General features: G+C 43.2%; 1 protein-coding gene and 1 pseudogene across 8 annotated transcripts in view; one reads left to right on the top strand and one right to left on the bottom strand.

The window, feature by feature from the left end:
- Dync2i1 (dynein 2 intermediate chain 1) overlaps positions 1 to 15,316 on the bottom strand; it is a 66,292-nt gene extending 50,976 nt beyond the window's left edge. For 3 of the 8 annotated variants that reach the window (XR_013106541.1, XM_076920940.1, XM_076920944.1), the window contains exons 1-2: positions 4,685 to 4,846; positions 4,431 to 4,532 (exon numbers count right to left, since the gene is read on the bottom strand). Coding sequence is in view for 5 of the 8 variants with exons in the window: in XM_076920940.1 (XP_076777055.1) it covers positions 4,431 to 4,532; positions 4,685 to 4,699 (117 nt within the window). In the remaining 3 variants the exon portion in view is untranslated. The other 5 variants (XM_076920941.1, XM_076920942.1, XM_076920945.1 and 2 more) reach the window with 5 other exon arrangements.
- Positions 1,732 to 2,149, top strand: LOC143436688 (signal recognition particle 14 kDa protein pseudogene; annotated as a pseudogene).
- Positions 15,317 to 18,967: the final 3,651 nt, after the last annotated feature.

Genomic DNA, 18,967 nt, shown 5'->3' with positions numbered 1-18,967 from the left:
GCCCACAGGAGCCCCTCATCCCAATCCACCTCCATCCACTAGGCACTTGGCCTGTTGGTTGAGACTCAGGGTCCCCCTAGTTTCTTCTTGATGCCCTCTCACCCTTTCCTTCTACCCCATTTCCATCCCTCTGTGACTCCCACTGACCCACAAAACAGCTCTCTACAAGGGCTCTACAACCAGCTTGTTTGGCTGAGAACTAGAACCACTTTCCACCGGGAACCCCACAACTACCAATATTGACTAGGACCCAGGATGTGTAACTGCAACCACAGAACACAACACCCACAATATAAAGACAAGAGCTATATCTACTCCAAGAGACACTTCAAACATCTGAACTCCAGATGCCTAGATCCCAACACAAAAACATAAACATGAACCACAAGACAATAAGCCTCCTCCAGAAGCCAGCAACCCTGTCACAGACAATGAGAAAAGCAATTTGAGCCAGGCAGTGGTGGCGCATGCCTTTAATCCCAGCACTCGGGAGGCAGAGGCAGGCGGATTTCTGAGTTCCAGGCCAGCCTGGTCTACACAGAGAAACCCTGTCTGAAAAACAAAACAAAACAAAACAAAACAAACAAAAAAGAAAGAAGAAGAAAAGCAATTTGGCCAAAGCACAAGACAGGGGTTTCAAAATAGCAATTACAAATATGTTCAAGGACCTTAAAGAGGATGTGAATAAAAGCTTTAATGAAGACTGTGAACACATGCGCACGCGCGCACACACACACACACACACATGCATGCACACACAATCATACAGTTGAAAGAAATGAGGGAAAAATTCAAGATATAAAGAAATAGAGTCACTAAAGAAAATCCAAACTGAAATAAATGTAGACTTCGAAGACTCAGGCTCTCAAACACAAACCTCAGTGCAGGCCTCAGCAATGGGTTAACACATGAAAGAGAACGTCAGGCTCTCAAACACAAACCTCAGTGCAGGCCTCAGCAATGGGTTAACACATGAAAGAGAACGTCAGGTCTCAAACACAAACCTCAGTGCAGGCCTCAGCAATGGGTTAACACATGAAAGAGAATGTCAGGTCTGAAGAAAAGGCAGAAGAGATGGATAGCTCAGTCAAAGAAAACGTTAAACCTAAAATAAAACTGAAGCACAAAATATTCAGGAAACTCGGAACACTGTGAAAAGATCAGACCTATGAACAATACATGTTAGAGGAAGAGAAGAAACCCAGGCTAAAGGCACAGTAAATATTTTTTAATAAAATCATAGAAGTAAAATTCCCCAACCTAAAGAAAGACATGCTTATCAAGTTATAACAGGTATGCAGAATACAAAATAGACAGAACCAGAAAAGAAACTCCCCACAACACACAATAATCAAAGCACTAAATGTACAGAACAAAGAACATAAATATGGCCAAGGAAAAAGACCAAGTAAGTATAAAGGCAGGCCCATTCGAGTAACATCTGACTTTTCAATAGAGATTCTAAAAGCCAGGAAGAACATAGACAGATGTTCTATAAGGTCTCCACAGATGACAGCCCAGACTACCCAGCAAAACTATCAATCACAATCAATTCAGAAAGAAAAACATAATAAAAAAAAAATGGCTGTCCACTAATCCAGCTCTTCAGAGAGCACTAAAGGAACACAGCACACTGAAGAGAAGGCTGACGATACATACACCAGAGGCCATAAGGATTAAACAATCCCAAAACAGAAAATCAAGGGTGGGATCCATCCACAGCCACGAAATAACAGGAATTATAAAACTGCTCATTAAGAACTCTCAAGGTCTTCCTGTTATAACCACTGGAGGCTTCTGCTGACAGAGTCGGAACCTGCGGAGACCAGGATGGCGTTGCTCGAGAGCGAGCAGTTCCTGGCAGAGCTGACCAGGCTCTTCCAGAAGTGCCGGACGCTGGGCAGTGAGTTCATCACCCTGAAGAAGTATGTCCACTAAACCCATCCCAAGGAAGAGTTCTGTGGAGGGCCTCGAGCCGCAGAGAACAAGTGTTAGGAACCACTGATGGAAACGGAAGATCAGCACCGTGGTGAGCTCCCGAGGCGTGACTGAGTTTCAGATGGCCTATTCACATCTACTGAGAGCCAGCATGGATGGGCTGAAGCAGAGCGACAAGAACAAGAGTAAGAGGGGCAAACCAGCACAGTGACAGCTGTGGCTGCTACCAATCAGCTGCACAGGTGCGGTTTCCCCGTTTGCTGCTTTCAGCTCCCCTGTATGTGACTGTTTTCATGGAAGGGTTCTTTAAGAGAAAGGGCTGGGATGACCATAGGCTAGTTGTGGTAAGAAGCCAGTTTTAGATCTGCGCTGTATGGCTGGATATTCAGATTCCAGCCGTAAGGTGTCTAGCCATCTCTGAGGAGCTATGCATCATTAATCTCCATGCTAGCTGCTTTTTTTCCTACCCTATTTCCGACAATAACTACTAACTCTAGATGGTATAGTTACTCGGTGATTTTTGCCTTGTCTTTGAGATTACTGTAATACTTTTATTAAAAGTTGTGTTAGCCTACAAAAAAAAAAAAAAAAAAAAAAAAAAAAAAAACTCTCAAGATCAGTAGTCTCAATTCCTCAATAAAAAAAACACAGACTAACAGACTGGATTAGAAAACAGGGACCATCATTCTGCTGCATCTAAGAAACAAACGTCACCATGAACAACAGTCATCACCTTAGGGAAAAAGCCTGGAAAGGGTATTCCAAGCAAATGAACCCATGAAAAAACAGTTGTGGCCATTTTAGTATGTGGCAAAGGAGACTTCAAGCCAAAAGGTAATCAGAAGAGATAGAGAAGGGCGTTACATACTCATCAAAAGGGAAAAATCTATCAAAGGGAAAAAATAATATTGCTGTTAGCATTTCTTCTAGACTCTGCCCCACAGTTACCTGGCAACAGCCAGGTGTGGCTGACTCACTATAAAAGGGGCTGCTTGCCCCCTCCTCGATCTCTTCTCTTCTCTGGCTCTCTAGCTCTCTTACCCCTTCCTCTCTGTCCCTTCTCTCCCCACTCCCTCCCTCCCTCTCTCTCCACCTGTTCATGGCCGGCCTCTTCCCTCTCTCCTCCTCCCTCTCTCTGTCTGTCCTTTTCTCCCTCTCTCTTTCTCTCTCCCTTTATCTGTCTCTACTACCTCCTCAACTCCCCTCATGTTCTAAATAAACTCAATTCTATACTATACCTTTACCTCAGGAGGAAGGGACTCCTCAGCATGGGACCTCAGAGGCACATCCTTCCCCCCACACCATACCTCGCCTCTACCAAACATAGCCCTGGCTTCTTTTTTTGTTTTGTTTTGTTTTGTTTTGTTTTGTTTTGTTTTTCGAGACAATCTTTTTCTTTTTTTATAAAACACAACTGTAGTTCTAAACATTTATGCACCAGACACAAGAGCGCCTACGTTCATAAAAGAAACACTACTATAGATAAAAATCACATCTTGACCTTCTTATAGTGGTAGTGTGTGGCTTCAGTACCTGACTTCCATGGACAGACAGGTCACTCAAATAAAAACTAAACAGAGAAGTTGCTGGAGTTTAAAAAGGCAAATAAAAAACAAAAACAAAACAAACAAAAAATATTGTAAGTCAAATTGACATCTCGTGCACACATACACACACACACACACACACACAAATATTCCACAAACTCTAAAAATACAGTTCTCTGAAGCTCATGATTACATATTAGAACACAAGGCAAGCCTCAATACATATAAGAAAACAGAAATAACACCCTGAATCCTATCTGACCACCATGGATTAAAGCTGAATATCAACCATAGAAATGACAGAAAACACACAAACTCATGGACACTGAACAACTCACTACTGAATGAAAATTGAGTCAAGACAGAAATCACAAAGGGAATTTAAAACTTTTCAGAACTGAATGAAAATACAACATACACAAACCTATGGGACACAGTTAACACAGTTGGTAAGAGGCACGTTCATAGCATTAAGTGCCGCCATCAAAAACTAGAGAGGTTTTATACTGGTAACTTCATAAGAAACCTGATAGCACTAGAAAAACAAGAAGAAATAATACCCAAGAGTAAATGGCAAGAAAAAAAAAAATCAAACTCAGGACTGAAATCAAAGAAACTATAACAACACAAACCAATATGAAGAATCAATGAAACTACGAGCTTATTCTTTGAGAAAAATCAACAAAATGGTCAAACTTTTACCCAGTAAACCAAAAGACGAAAAGAGAAGACCCAAATTAATTAAAGCAGACAAGGGTCCGTTATAATAGACGCTAAGGTAGTTCGTAGAATTTATCATGGGTAATTTGATAGGACCCTAAGAACATACTTTTAAAAACCTGTGTTCCACCACACCAGAAAACCCAAGACGTGGATTTTTTGATATATACGACCTACCAAAGTTAACGTCAACAACCTTCTACCTTAAAGAGACTCATGTTTCACCTTTCGGCATTTTTTTTTCAGGAGTCCTGTGCCTTCCTTAAGTTGACACTCAGCCACGCCTCTGGATGAGTCCAGAAACTCCTCCACAAACCGCACCTGGAGCTAAGAAGTGAGAGGCATCAGCAGAGCTGAGACCTCGACCCAAACTCCGCCTCCAGCTCGCTCCTAAGTCCAGGCCGAGGAGAAACCCGGTCTCCACTGCCAAGAAAGAGTGGGGGAGCGCGGGCGCGGGCCGGGCCCCGCGGCACACCGACCTTCCCAGGCTCCATCGCTCCTCGAGGCCGGGGCAGCCGCGTGTCTTCGGGCCAGCAGGCGCGGGCCACCGGAGAAAGACAAACCCGCCGTCGCTCCGCTCGACCAGCCCGCCAAGGCCTGCTGCGACGCGGGTCCGGGAGGGCCGGCGTCCCCGCCTCCTAGCAACGGGCCAAAGTCGCTGGCCCAGCATGCCCCGCGACTGTTCCCAGTACGCCTGCGCGCGCGTGTTTCCTGCAACCAGGCAGTAGCGGTGTCTTAGGTCTTAATGTCTTTGTCTGATCGTCGATTGACTCCCACAATTGACCACGAGAAATGGGAAGGAAACGGTGATTGAGCCTTATATTTAAATAAGCCTTTGCCTCTTAGAAATCACACCCTATAGACTGCCTTTTCATGAAAACCGTTTGTGATCGACTGTGGCAGCGCACACCTTTAATTAATTCCATTACAATGGAGACAAGGCAGAAGGATCTTTGCGAGTTCAGGACCAGGCCGTCTAACTATCGATACTTATGAAATATCTGGAAAATAGCTGCAGGAAGGCTAAGGAGTGGTCGTATTGGTAATTCTGAGCTTTTTCTGCAGACGAGAAGTTTGCTTTTTGCACTTTTCCAAGCTACGTATTACGGTAACCCAGGTTAGAATTTGACTTTCCACTTGCTCAAGACACAAAGGTCACTAACCCAAATCCTTGCCATACAAACGGTACTAGCATACATTAAGTCTTTGATCTTTGCTTAAGGTCTATTATTATCTTTGTTTCTACTAATCAGTACATTTCTTAGAAGGAAGGGAATCTTGGTGGTGGCTGTGATTTATTTTGGTCCAGTTCTTACAGCGCTTTACTGCTTCTTGCCTATGGCCAAAAAGAATAATAAGCTTTTTTTTTTTAAAATAAAGATATATTTATTTTATGTATATGACTACACTGTTGTTGTCCTCAAACACACCAGAAGAGGGCGTCGGATCCCATTACAGATGGTTGTGAGCCATCATGTGGTTGCTGGGAACTGAACTCGGGACCTCTGGAAGAGCAGTCAGTGCTCTTAACCACTAAACCATCTCTCCAGCCTCCAATAATAAGCTTTTATACATTGCTCATTGAGGCTGGTAGATGGTGTGATGCCAAAGCCAATTCTCTTAAGCCTTATATCGCATTATACCTACACCTGAAGACAGCTACTACTGGAAAGCACCACACGCTGTTGAATATGAGAATAAGTGAGAAATAAAGACACTATCCAACTTTTTAGAAAAAGTCACACATACTGCAAAAATGACAGCTCCCTCCATTATCTGCAGCCCAAATTCCTAATTATACCGAGTGTAAACATATCCACCTTTCTCCACTCTGCTTCATCACTGACAAAAACCCTCTAAAATGTAGTCATCCAGTTAAGTCATACAGCCACTGATTGACACTGTAAAATGCACACCTCCACCCCAGACAATTCACTAGCTAGGGATCACTGTGAAAATAACCTCAACTAATAAAGCAAATCCGTGGTGGCTTCCTGTGGAGATTAAGATATCTTTGCATAGCTAGATGCACACATAGACTACCTGCCATGGGTTGGAGAGAGGGCTTCAGTCCTACCTGAGTTTCAAAGTTAAGAGTAGCAGTGAGTGGCCGAGGCAACTAGAATTTTATAAATGTCATGTGATGTTGTCATGGCTAACTCAGTGGTCAAGAGTAGGACCACCAAAAAGGGTATCACTCACACCCCCAAAGGGGATCACAATACTCAGAGTACACAGATGCGGTACAGTCTCCCGGAATAAAGCCCCAGTTCAGGGCAGATAAAATGATTTCTTAGGTCGGGATGAGCTCTACCCTCAGGTGAATCAGGCTCATTTGGGAGACAAAGTTTCCTGAGTCTGTTGAGATGTATCCAAGTAAAACAGCTGCAAGTGTGACCACCCATGGAAGAAGGGTGAAGGGAAGCTGTTTGTTTGGCAGCTACCAAACAGCTCTGAAGTTTTGGTTGCTGTTGAACCTTGAATTGACTTGAGATCTTCAGCATCCTGACCCCCACCCAACCAGCAATTGAGCACAGATTCTACTCCTGGGAGGGCAGGAGTCTGAAAGATATCCTCCAAGAGGCTAACAGACCGCCCTTGGGGAGGAGGGTGGCGGAGGCAAGAAGATTGTGAGTTAAGATACCAGGCTGGGCTATGCAGTAAATCCTGCCTCAAACAAAAGAACACAATATAAGAGTGCCCACGGCAGATATCTATCTGGCCAATGAGATGACAGCGCTGGTCACGATGTTTGCAGCCAAGCCTGACATCCTAAATTCAACTCTCAGTACCCTCGTGGCAGAAAGAGGAAACAGAAAGACCAAATCCTCCAGAATTACCTATATCAATGATGCCTCAGTCTACCTGTAGAACTTAAGTGTATTTTCACCTAGAGATGACACCAAAACAATTATATTCTTAATATCTGACTTGTCCATCAATCATGTATGTCTTACAATATTTTCCACATTTGCTTATTGAGCAGAAGATTCTGAGAATCCATTCTGATGACCTGACAACTTACAGAGGGCTAGAAATAGAATCAAAAGAAATCACATTCTGGATCGGTAGCTGCTCATAACTATTGAGAACAATTATATAATCAGTTGGTAAGCAATGTAAAAGCCAAAAGCAGCTTATAAATTGCAATGAAAAAATGACAGATGGCTGCCATAGAAGAAAAGAATGAATTGAAGACAGGCTCCACTTTGGTTAAAATTTTAAGCACAATTAACCAGCAAGAGAGGCTGGGAACCAACACACTAAGGCAGAAAAACAAAAATGGATACAAACTTAGGGAGGAGAGGGTTGGAGTACTCAGTAAGAGCCAATTTTATTTATAACAGAACTGTGCCGTTGAATACAATGTGAGCTGTACATGTGGTTTTCCTAGTGTGTGTGTGTGTGTGTGTGTGTGTGTGTGTGTGTGTGTGTGTGTAGACCAGAGGTCAGTCTTGCATTGTGTGCCTCAAGACCTGTCCACCTTGTCTTCTGAGACAAGGAAACTCACTAGAATCTTGAACACTCTGACAAGGCTAGGCTGGCCAGAGAGACCTGGGTTTCTTTTGACTCTGTCTTCCCAGCACTGAGATTACAAGTGGTCACCACTATATACAGTGTTTGGCTTTTGCTTGTTTCTTTGTTTTGTTCTGTTGGGGGTTGCTTTGTTTTGTTTGTTTTGCTTTGCTTTGTTTTTTGGTTTGGTTTGGTTTGATTTGTTTTTTTTGGTGGTGTGGTTTTGGTTTTTTTTTTTTTTTTTTTTTTTTTTTTAGATACCATTTGTCAGTGGTAGCCTTGGCTATCCTGGAACTCACTCTGTAGACCAAACTGGCCTCAAACTCATAGAGATCCACCAATTCTGCCTCTGGAGTGGTGGGATCAAATACTGTGCACCACCACTTGTCTGGTTCCATACACAGCTTTTTAACTGGGTCTACGGATCAAAGTCAAGTCCTCATTGTTGCATGAAAATCACTTTTAACTAACTGACTATCTCCCCAGTTCCTAGAGGTACATTGTTTGCATGTGTGTATCTGTGTGGTGTGTGGTGTGTGATGTGTGTGTGTGTGTGTGTGTGTGTGCACGTGTTTGCACATGTAAGAGTGCATATGAGCTCAGGTATAGCTAGCTGTCTCTTGTAACTTTGTGGATTCTTCTACTCTACTCCACCCTTTCAGCCCCCTACCCCTAGGTAAGAGAGAAAAGGGGATAGAACGAAAAGGGTTAAAAAGTGGGTGATGTTACCATTAGACTGGTTCCTGCTGGTTAGGAGCATCAAGTTTCTTGGGGCAATTTTGATTTTTGTCTTCAGGATATCTAATTTCTTCTATTTCTTCTTGCTGGTGTTTCTTCTTTGTACACGACTACTTAACCAAGACCAACAACAACCAATAAGCCAATCAACATCTAACCAACAACCCACACCACCTCTTGGGGCCCTAGCATTTATATACCCTCTGAAAAGTCCCCAGAATTTCAAATGTCACACAATTGAAGAAACTGCGGCTGGCAGAATCATGCCCCTGCTAGAGCACAAGGCAAATCATAGTCAGCTTCTTTGAACAATCTGAAGCATCTCCATATCCCACGCCTGGGATTAAAACTAAAACATAGTCTTACAATATTTCTGTGTTTTTTTTTTTTAAAGAAACCAAAATGCCAAAATTGTCTCTACACACAGGTATGTGTCCCCGCATGACATGTACTTGTAGAAGCCAAAGATTGATGACAGGGTCTTCCTTGATTACTCTCCACCTTGATTTACTGAGTCAGAGTCTCTTGCTGAACCCAGAAATCACTGGTTCAGCTAGTACATCTAGCTAGATGACCCCAGAGGTCACCCATTTCTGCCTGAGATTAGAAGCAGGCTGCCCCACCTGGCTTGTATGTGGGTGTTGGCAATCCAGATCCCGGTCTGCGTGCTTCCATGACAAATGCTTTATCTACTGAGCCATCTCCCCAACCCCAGTAGCTACATTTTTCAAAGGTTGAAAATGATTAAATTTGGTAGTATATTTTACCAACGAGACAGACAGGAGCTAGTATCGCTTTACCATGTAGTATATATTTAAAGTATTAACTTATTTTAAAAATGTATAGTGTCTTCAAAATCCTATACTTAGAGACTATCTCAAGACTAGCCACCTCCCAAGTAACCCAAACCCACATGTGATTAGTAGTTTCCATAGTGAGCAGGGCACACCTATAACAAAGGGTCTGTATTGTGTGACTGGAGAGGTAACTAGAGATGAAAAGGGAGGTGTGTACAAATTTGTGGAGGGTATTGAATGTCATGACACAAAACTTTTTGATGTTAAGCTATGAAACAACGCATTCAAATGGGAGACAGGTGCTATGGTTAGATGTTGGGATGGGTTCCTGGGAAAAGAAGTCTGGTAATGAGTGAGAAGGAGCGAGAAAGGAACATCACTCTCTGCTCACTGTGGTTGTCTAAATCTTCACACTCTGTTCAGATGTGTGGCCTGCCTGGGAGACAGATCCTTCACCCTGTCCATCTTGTGTTGGTCCAGCACCACTTTCCTACAAACTTAATTCAAAGTTCATAACTTATGCTCTTATACACTATCCTGCATTCTCTTTTGTATAGTCTTCATTTTTAACTTCTGTCTTAGTTAGGGTTTTACTGCTGTGAACAGAAACAAGGCAAGTCTTATAAAGGACTACATTTAGTTGGGGCTGGCTTACAGGTTCAGAGGTTCAGTCCATTATCATCAAGGTGGGAGCATGGCAGCATCCAGCCAGGCATGGTGCAGGCAGACCTGAAAGTCCTACATCTTCATCTGAAGGCTGCTAGTGGAAGACTGACTTCCAGGCAGCTAGGGTGAGGGTCTTAAGCCCATGCTCACAGTGACACACCTACTCCCACAAGGCCACACCTAATAGGGCCACTCAGTGGGCCAAGCATATACAAACCATCACAACTTCCATGTTCCTAATTAGACTATACATTCATTTATATTTATATTATAACTATAATTTATAAATCATATTATCATAGATACAAACAATGCCTTTTTATTTCACAATAAAATAAAACTTTGTTACAAAACTCAGCACCTTTCTCTCACATCTCTCTAGTCTTAATAGTCACATGTGACATTGGCAGAATGTCTTTGTATGTAGATGTTCCACAAAGACTACCTTCATTGTTAACATAAGCTAGATATTTATACAAAGCTGCGATGAGACAGAATAGTATCCTACCCTTCCTCAAAGTATAGACTTCCTTTTCTTCTTTCCACCTTTGATAGTCGAAGTTTACCCTAGGCTAGGGTAGACTGATTGGCCTTTCCTCTAGGCTTAGCTTACTGGAGATAGCTGCCACATTGGAGCATAGCCAGGCTTCCAGATATATCTCACAGCTATTCCAGAGAACTGCTCAAGACCTTAGCTACATCTGATGCCCTGTGACCGTGCCCTGTGACTAGTTCAGGAATCTTTACGATGGCTACAACAGCTTCAGATGCCCTGAAACTTTCCCAAATGATACTCTCCTCTACCGCTACAGCCACTCTGATATTCAGATAGCACCAGCATCAAGCCCAGCATGCCTATGAAGACTGGCAACCCTATGCTGGGGTCTCCTTCAGCAGCAGGAAGGAGACTGCATGCATGCCCATGGCTTCCCTTATTGTCTACACAATAAGGCAGCACTGTTCTCACTCACTCTAGCAGCAGAGTATATTGTTCTGTGCTACAGCACAAATCTTAATAAAGCTTCTTGTTTGTGGTTTTACGTTTCTTACTTAAGTGTCTAGAACAGGCTGAATTGTATTGAGAGCCAGTAACAAAAAGGACTGCTGTCTCTTGAGAACAGCTAGCGGACAGAGAGCTGCCGAGTTCTCCAAGAAGCTGTTGAGCCAGGCGCTGACCCTTATCTACTTTGGAGAGAGCTAACACTAAAAGCTGAGTCTCTAACACTCAAAGCCCGGAACTGTTAACAGCAATGTAGCTGCAATTTACTTGTCCATGATTCCTATCAAAACTGAACAAAAAGCTCTCAAGCAATAAGTTAGGCTGGCTGTGGAGCTCAAACACTCGTCCCCTGACCCTATGATCAGGCTCAAAGCTCCACACAGCTACCTTCAGCAGCCTCAGGAGTTCCAAATTTTAGAGATCCCCAACTCAGGCTAACCTGAAATTCATGGCTTAGATGATGAAAATAACTTCAGGGCTAGCCAGCATAGCAAAGCAGAGATTTTATTTTATTTTATTTTATTTTATTTTATTTTATTTTATTTTTATTTATTTATTTATTTATTTATTGGGTTTTTTGAGACAGGGTTTCTCTGTGTAGCCTTGGCTGTCCTGGAACTTACTCTGTAGACCAGGCTGGCCTCGAACTCAGAAATCCACCTGCCTCTGCCTCCCAAGTGCTGGGATTAAAGGCATGCACCACCATGCCCGGCAAAGCAGAGATTTTAATATAGGCTTAAAGCACAAGGGTCAAGGTAAAGAGAGGCACTCAGAAGAAGGTAAGATACATGCAACTGTAAGAAAGGCTCCTCAAGGGAGACTGAGCAAATAACTGTCTCAGCATTCTTTGCTATATATCATTTCAGTGGCTCTCAAATTATACTAAAAGGCTATAGGAAAATTTCTCCTTTCTCATTTGGTGTGTGAAATAAATGGGGTAGCTCTGAAGATGTCTTGAATGGGAGTGTAATCTGATAAGGTGAAAGAAAGCAGGAGGCACTGGAGCTGCACAGGGATTTGGTGCCTCTGTTTTCCCTGTCAACGGTGTTTGCTGTGAGATTCCTAGGAAATTTCATTTGGCAAGGAGGAAAGGCTGTAAGCAGTTAGCTGGGCTGGAATGCTTTGTAGATAAGAGATTTAAGCCAGATTCCTGTGAGGAGCTATTTTACCTTCTCACGCCCCCCAAATTTTTCTCTGCCTTTTTACCCTGCCTCAACCTTGCAGAAATTCTAATACTTTAACAATCAGGCTCTGATACTTAAGAGTCTGACTCCAGTGACTTGTGATGTCTTATAAAAACATTTAGAACCTAGTTCCCAATGATCCATGGTGTCATCAAACAGTCAATCTCACTAAAGACAATTAATGCACTTAAAAAATATACTACTTACTTACTTATATATTGAGATGCTAGCTTACCTATCCAGATATAGACCCCAAATGAACAGCACACCAACTTCCCTTAACTATTATAACAGTACCCTCATTCCCTCTTGGGGAACCATTGTCTCTCTGAGAATTCAGGGGCTGTGGCTCTGTATCTACAGTGCATTTTAGTTAAAAAATACTTTTATGTCTGTGTTAGTCTTATACATAATTTTACTCCTGTACCTTGGCCTGCTACATCATCCCCAGCACAACATGTTAGTGTCCTGGGTGGGGAGCTCTCTCCTTGCCTCCACTGATCTCACTGCACACTGCTGTTTGTGATAGTCAACTGACCAGCCTGTGGGCTGGCTAGAGCAGCTCTCCAGCGAGATTCAAAGACTTTCTAGCTGTGACTCTGGACTGCTGTCACTCATCAGGGTACATTCTAAGGAGTTGCCTCCAGACTTTTGCAGAAATCTGTTTCCATTTGCAATGGAAGGATCTTGGCTAAGATCATTCTTTATTGAGACCTGAAGGCAGTAGAAAAATGAGGATGACCATTTTAAGTCCCTAAGGATAAAAGCACACCTTGACGTTTTTCTCGGATCTCCTGCACTGTCAGTATGCATGGCAGGAAACAGTAGCTCATGCAGGATGGAGCGACAAATATTTTGAGAACTCTATCTTCTCCTCTCTCATTCATTTTTCCCAATCCCAGCATTTGCTCCCACTTTCCGAGGCAGTGACAAGAAAAGCCAGTGGGTGATGTTGTTTAGGATTGTTGTTTCTCCCTCCAGCCAGACTGGTCCGAGGGTTATACAGGATTTTGCTTTCTCCAGGATGGTGTGATTGCCCCAACCAATGGCCAGTTCCTCATGACTAACCCACAGACAGTTTCAGTTTGTGTTTTTCCTTCAAGGTCAATCTAGCCTGACCAACCAGGTATGTTTGTCTCTGGACTGAATCCAGGCTTCACCTTCTCAAACTGAGAAGATCTCTATTCTCAAGAGTCACACCAACTTAGAGCAGGTCTCACCCTTGACAACAGGGGCCTCTGTTGTCCTCAAAGAACATCTGTGGAATGCAACACATGAAAGGTCTCGTTTTTTCTATTCCTTCTGACTCACTCTTAGATACGCTTTCAAGAACCAATTGGTGTAAATTTTATCCTTACTTTCTCACTTAAAAAACAAACAAACAAACAAACAAAAAGGTGTTTTCCTTTGTGACAAATTGTGGTACTTATAACTGCCCCAGATGAGAATGCCAGGAACTCCACAACATACTAAGCTATAAATAATGCATCCTAAAGTTGTATCTCCTTTGTCATAATCTAGGGAAGAACTCTGAAATGCCTCTATCCAAGCCTTGTCTTTTGATAAGTAAGTCTCTGGCAGGAGCCTTTTCCCCCTGAACTAAACCCAGGTGACATCTGTGCAAAGCCCACCCTTGGGCTCACTCAAGCCCCTGCTCGACCTTTGGCTTCTGTGCGCTGCCCCTCCATCAGCAAACTCGTGTGCCATTTCACCCTCTTTTCCTGTTTTTTGCCTGCACAGCTCTCTGTATCTTCTCTTCCTTACCTAGATACACGCTCTCTCAGGAGCACTCAAGGAAGCTATCTCCTCTCCCTCAGAGAACATCCTTGCCGTTTACAAGGAGCTTAATGAGGACCTCAGCATCACCTGAGTACACATGCTCTTTCCAGTGTCTGGACCATCCTAAGTAATACAAACTAGGGTTATTTATCCAGGACCCCTCAACCATCATTAGCATCACTGTCACTATTGATCTAACCTAGAAATACCTAGTATTACCTGAACCGCCTGCTTTACACGTGAAGTCATTTCAGTTCCATACTCAGTCTTCAGCATCTATCTGAGGTGATGAAACTCATGCTTACAATCTATTTATAGGCAGGCCAAGTTCTGTGATATAGAGCGTCACTGCTCATATAATCCACTGACACAGGACATTATGAAGAAGGGTCCTCTGGAGCTGCCTGGTTGTTTGCCTATTAGAGAGACTTGAAAAGGTCAGTATTAACCTATTTACAAAACCAGTTGTGGAAAATAACACACGGCACTTCCACGAACCCTGCTATATCTCAACCCAGGCTAGTTGAAAACACAAACAAGTACAATAATATAGATTCTGAGTGTCAGGAAGGCCAAGCCATACCATCTGTCCATTCTATAAGCCAACCCATTCCAGACATTAGACTTAAACTTGAAAAATACACCAGAGACCGTAGACTCCTTTCCACACTTACTTAACATGGCCTTGAGAGCCTTTAATATCCCAGAGGAGACCTCAAATGCCAGAAGGGCCACACTGCACAAGTGCAAAGATAAAATTGAAACCTTAACACAAAGTTATTCTCTTCCTAACTCAGGAAATCCTAGGACTTCATGTAGTGGCCATCTGGTTCAGTCTAAGGGAACTAACCTAGTTTTGAATGAATGATTCCTGCTGCTGTTGTGGTAAGCTAGGACACGCCAGCCAAGAGTTTATGGCCAAGACTATGGCCATGCTCAGTCTGTAAAGTGGGCGCCACTAAAAAGAAGAAAGTGTCTCTCTACATCATGAAGAAAGGCCTAGCTCCACCTAAGGAGCCCAGGCTCAAATTAAACCTGAAAGTGGGCACCTGCCCCAGCTCTGTTCCTAGACCATGAGTTAGTTGCTCAACAGAAGGAGGTCCCTCTGAGCTGACAGAACCATGAGACTGTGCAGGCACTCACATTTGCCCTCAATGTGAAAAGGACAAAAAGTGTGTTCCTTATCCTGCATCAACTTTCCCCATCCTAAGCACATTCTCAGGTTCAGCCTCCTCACTAGGGTTATTGACAAGCTCGGACCAACCCACGTTACACCTCTCTTATCCTGTGCGATAGAAAAACATATTTTCACTCCTTCTGTTCTTTCACTGTGAAGAGACGCCATGACTACAGAACTCTTAGAAAAGCATTTAAATGAGTCTGGCTTACAATTTCAGAGGTTGAGTCCAGGATCATCACAGTGGGGAGGGAGCCTGGTGGCAGGCAGACATGGTGCTGGAGAAGGAGCTGAAAACTACATCCTGATCTGCAGGCAGAGAGAAAAAACAGTGCAGAGCCTGGGATGAGTTTTTGAAACTTCAAACCCCACCTCCAGTGGTACTTCCTCTAACAAGGGCACACCTACACCAGTAAGGCCAAACTTCCTAATCCTCCCAACTCTTTCAAACAGTCCCACCCCCTGTGGAGCAAGCATTCAAATGTATTAGCCTATAAGAGCCATTCTTAGTCAAACTACCACACTTTCCTTGAACACTGTTCCTACCTAGCTACTTTTAATTTTTTTTTTCAAGAAATCTTTAACAGTTTTATAAGTGACTAAATCAGACTCCAGTTACCCCTGATAACAGTACTACAAACATCATTGTTTAACAAGCAATAACCACTTGTTGCATTCAACATTTATGGTAGCTATTCACTTTATAAGACTACTTTCTGCCTATCTGCTGCTTCCAAGAATGATACAGATGGAAACACACCTGCATTGTTCTGCATCAGGGACATAACTTAATATTACAACTATGCACTACCTTCAATTATAAAAGTTAATTACACGGGAGCTCTAAGGCAATCAAGGTTGACTTTTACATGGTTCTTCTAAAGGCATGGCAAACAAACAGGCTGGGCACACAGAAGTATAGCAATCTGAAGTCTTAAGTGGCCTCAAAGAATATTATTAACTTTGGCAGTGAGATCCAGCAAAAGTTCTAGTCTTTGCCTACCTAGCTACTTAACTGCCCTTCTAGGTGGGAACATCTTGTCTAAATGTTTAGATTCTTTTATGGCTTTTTTTGAAATTCCAGAGGGTCTTATAGCATCCTGACACTAAGTTCCCTGCCCTGTAGTAACCTGGGAATGTTTGGGACCTCAGTGTTTTTCACAGGGTCTTCTACAGGCCCAACAAGTTCTTTCCCATAGGGTTGGTTATCTCCTGGAAGCTCACAGTCACTCCTGTCAAAATTGCCCTTAAGGGCCCTAACAACTTTTCTCAAAGGCCCCAATATCCATTTAAATCAGGAAGCGATTGTTTCACAGCCTCTCATTAATAACTTCCTGGCTACCAGTGTACCACATGAATGTGACTCTCCACACAACAGCCCTATCTTGGCAATAAAGAAGCCACGTGTTATAACAGTTATTTTTCCTGTTGCTATGAAAAACACCTGACCAAAGCTCTCAACTGTTGACTCACAGTGTGACTGCGCAGCCCATGGGGCAGGAGGTTATGTTGACTCACAGTGTGACAGTGCAGCCCACAGGGCAGAAAAGTCATAGCTGCACACGTTTGAGGCAGTTGGCCAACTTGTGTCTCACAGAGTGTGACGAGTACCTGCACTCAGCTTGCCTTTTCTCCACTTGAGAATCCCAGCCATCCACATTTGGGGTGGGCCTTCCAAACTCAATTGGTCTAATCAGGATAAATTCCTCACAGATGTGTTCAGACGTTTATTTCCATGGTGATTCAAAATCAACAAGTTGACAACCAAGATTAACCATCATAGGTGGATCCTGTACCATGGAGATGTCTTCCAATGTCTCCTGGCTCCTGGGATTAGACTTTAAGAATGTTTTCCTTTGACTTTCATACATCAAGACTCTCAACTCCTGTTGCCTCTGAATTACAAGACCTCACTCCACTGAGGTTACTCAGAAGCTTAACAAGACGGTCTCAGCATCTTCACTGACTGTCATCAGTGTGTTCAGGACATGAGACTTATTCTAACTCCAGGTATAAGGACCCTTCTAGTTATAACAAGGATATCAATTTAACTGTGGAGACCCTAGCCACAACAACAATTCAGGGACTTCTCGGACATGACAGTATTTATGCAGAATTAGGATTCTGCTGTTAAGCCTCATGGCTAAACCCCTCTATCATGCCTTCAGGGAATTAGAGAAAGAACTCAGAGATTAGACCCTTAAACTAATAAGGGGATTGGGCTTCTGCACCAGCAGTGCATTTCTCTGATCTTCCTAAACACTTCTCTTTGCATCTACATCAGTGACAGTGATTAGTGCTAAGAGTTCTAACCCAAATGTAGGACTGTCCCAGAACTAGGAGATCCATCCATCTTATCCATCCAAGATTTTAGGCCCGTTAGTACAGGGTTGGCACTCTTGACTCAAGGCACAGAGAGTTGTGGCTCTGTTGGTTAGGGAGGAATCTGAATTAACTATGAGAAAGAAACATTCGACTATAGAGCCTGGCCAGACTTTAAATTCTGCTATCTTACTGCCAGATCCTAGCTCTGCGCCCTTTCTACAGCATTCCTGTGTGGAGACAGTTAGTCTGACATGCAGTATTAGACCAGACCTACAAGATTCCACACTTGCTTAACCAGAGGCTACCTAGTTCATATATGGTGGTAGTCTTGTGGAGACAGGACATAGCCTTTCAGGGTATGCATTGGTACGCTTTACAGAGGTCATGGAATCTGGGCTTTTCCAGATAATTCCATGTCAGCTCCCAAAGCAGAGAACTAATTGCACTCAGTAGGGCTCTCCAGCTGGAGGCGGGACTGAAACTTAACATCTGCACAGATTCAGTCTATGCTTTTTTACACAACCTAAGCTTATGCAGCCGTACGGAGACAAAAGGACACCCTTACTGGCTATAATGTGCTAATTAAACATGCTTCAGAGACTCTGTTAGAAGCTACTTGGATTCCACACCGGTAGCCATTACACATTGCACAGCCTGGCAAATACCATCCTGACATCTTTCAGAGGACAGGCCAGCAGGCAGCTTAGCTTCCACTCCAGGCTACGTTCGTTCACATTATACCCCCAGGAAGCTCAACAGCATTCAGATGAGGTGTAAGAACCCCAGCAGGATGGTCCCAAAGTCCAGAAACCTAGCTGTTTGTTGTTCTGTAGATCCTTTGAATGGGAAATTCTTGTTAATCTTTATCAAGCCACACATCTGGGCAACAACCCCCCCACCCCCCCTTACCCCCCCACTATATAGAGTCACTCTTCCTGAGCACAGAAATCCTTCAGACTTTGCGATTCATTTCCAAGCCATATCCTACCCATTGTCAGGCCAATCCCGAGGGGTCCCTCAAACCCACTTCCCTTCTGTAATCCATCCAGCACAGAACAACTATGCTGAGGGAAGGTTAACAAATAGGTTTCACTCCATAACCCTATGTAAAGGACTCAGATGTTTGCTAATTTTAGTAGATTTTCACTGGATGACTAAGAGAATTCCCCATCAAAATGGAAAGACCCTCAGAGGTAACCATGGTCCTATAGAACATATTATTCCCTGCTTTGTGCTTCTCTAGCCCCTAAAGTTTTAAAATGTCCAGGCTTTCATTTCTCAATAACACCCAGGGAGTAAATACAGCTCTTAAAATTAAATATTTCTGTGCTGCCTGACATCTTCAATCTTCTGAAAAAAAAAAAAATTAAAGGGGCTGATCTAACTCATCAAGCATATACACCCATTTCCCTCCCAACTGGACTTTCAGATCCTGAATGCTCCTAACCCTACCACTCATCTTAGCCCTCCTGAAACCCTTTCTTTAGGCAATCAATCCTCTTGCTAGATCAAGAGCATCATTACCTATATCAGTATGTTATATCAAAGCCATTACTGACTACCAGGATAAGCACAGCCCC

This window comes from Arvicanthis niloticus, chromosome 23 (assembly GCF_011762505.2).
Source record: "Arvicanthis niloticus isolate mArvNil1 chromosome 23, mArvNil1.pat.X, whole genome shotgun sequence".
NCBI lineage: Eukaryota > Metazoa > Chordata > Mammalia > Rodentia > Muridae > Arvicanthis > Arvicanthis niloticus.
This window is presented reverse-complemented; position numbering and strand designations above follow the sequence as displayed.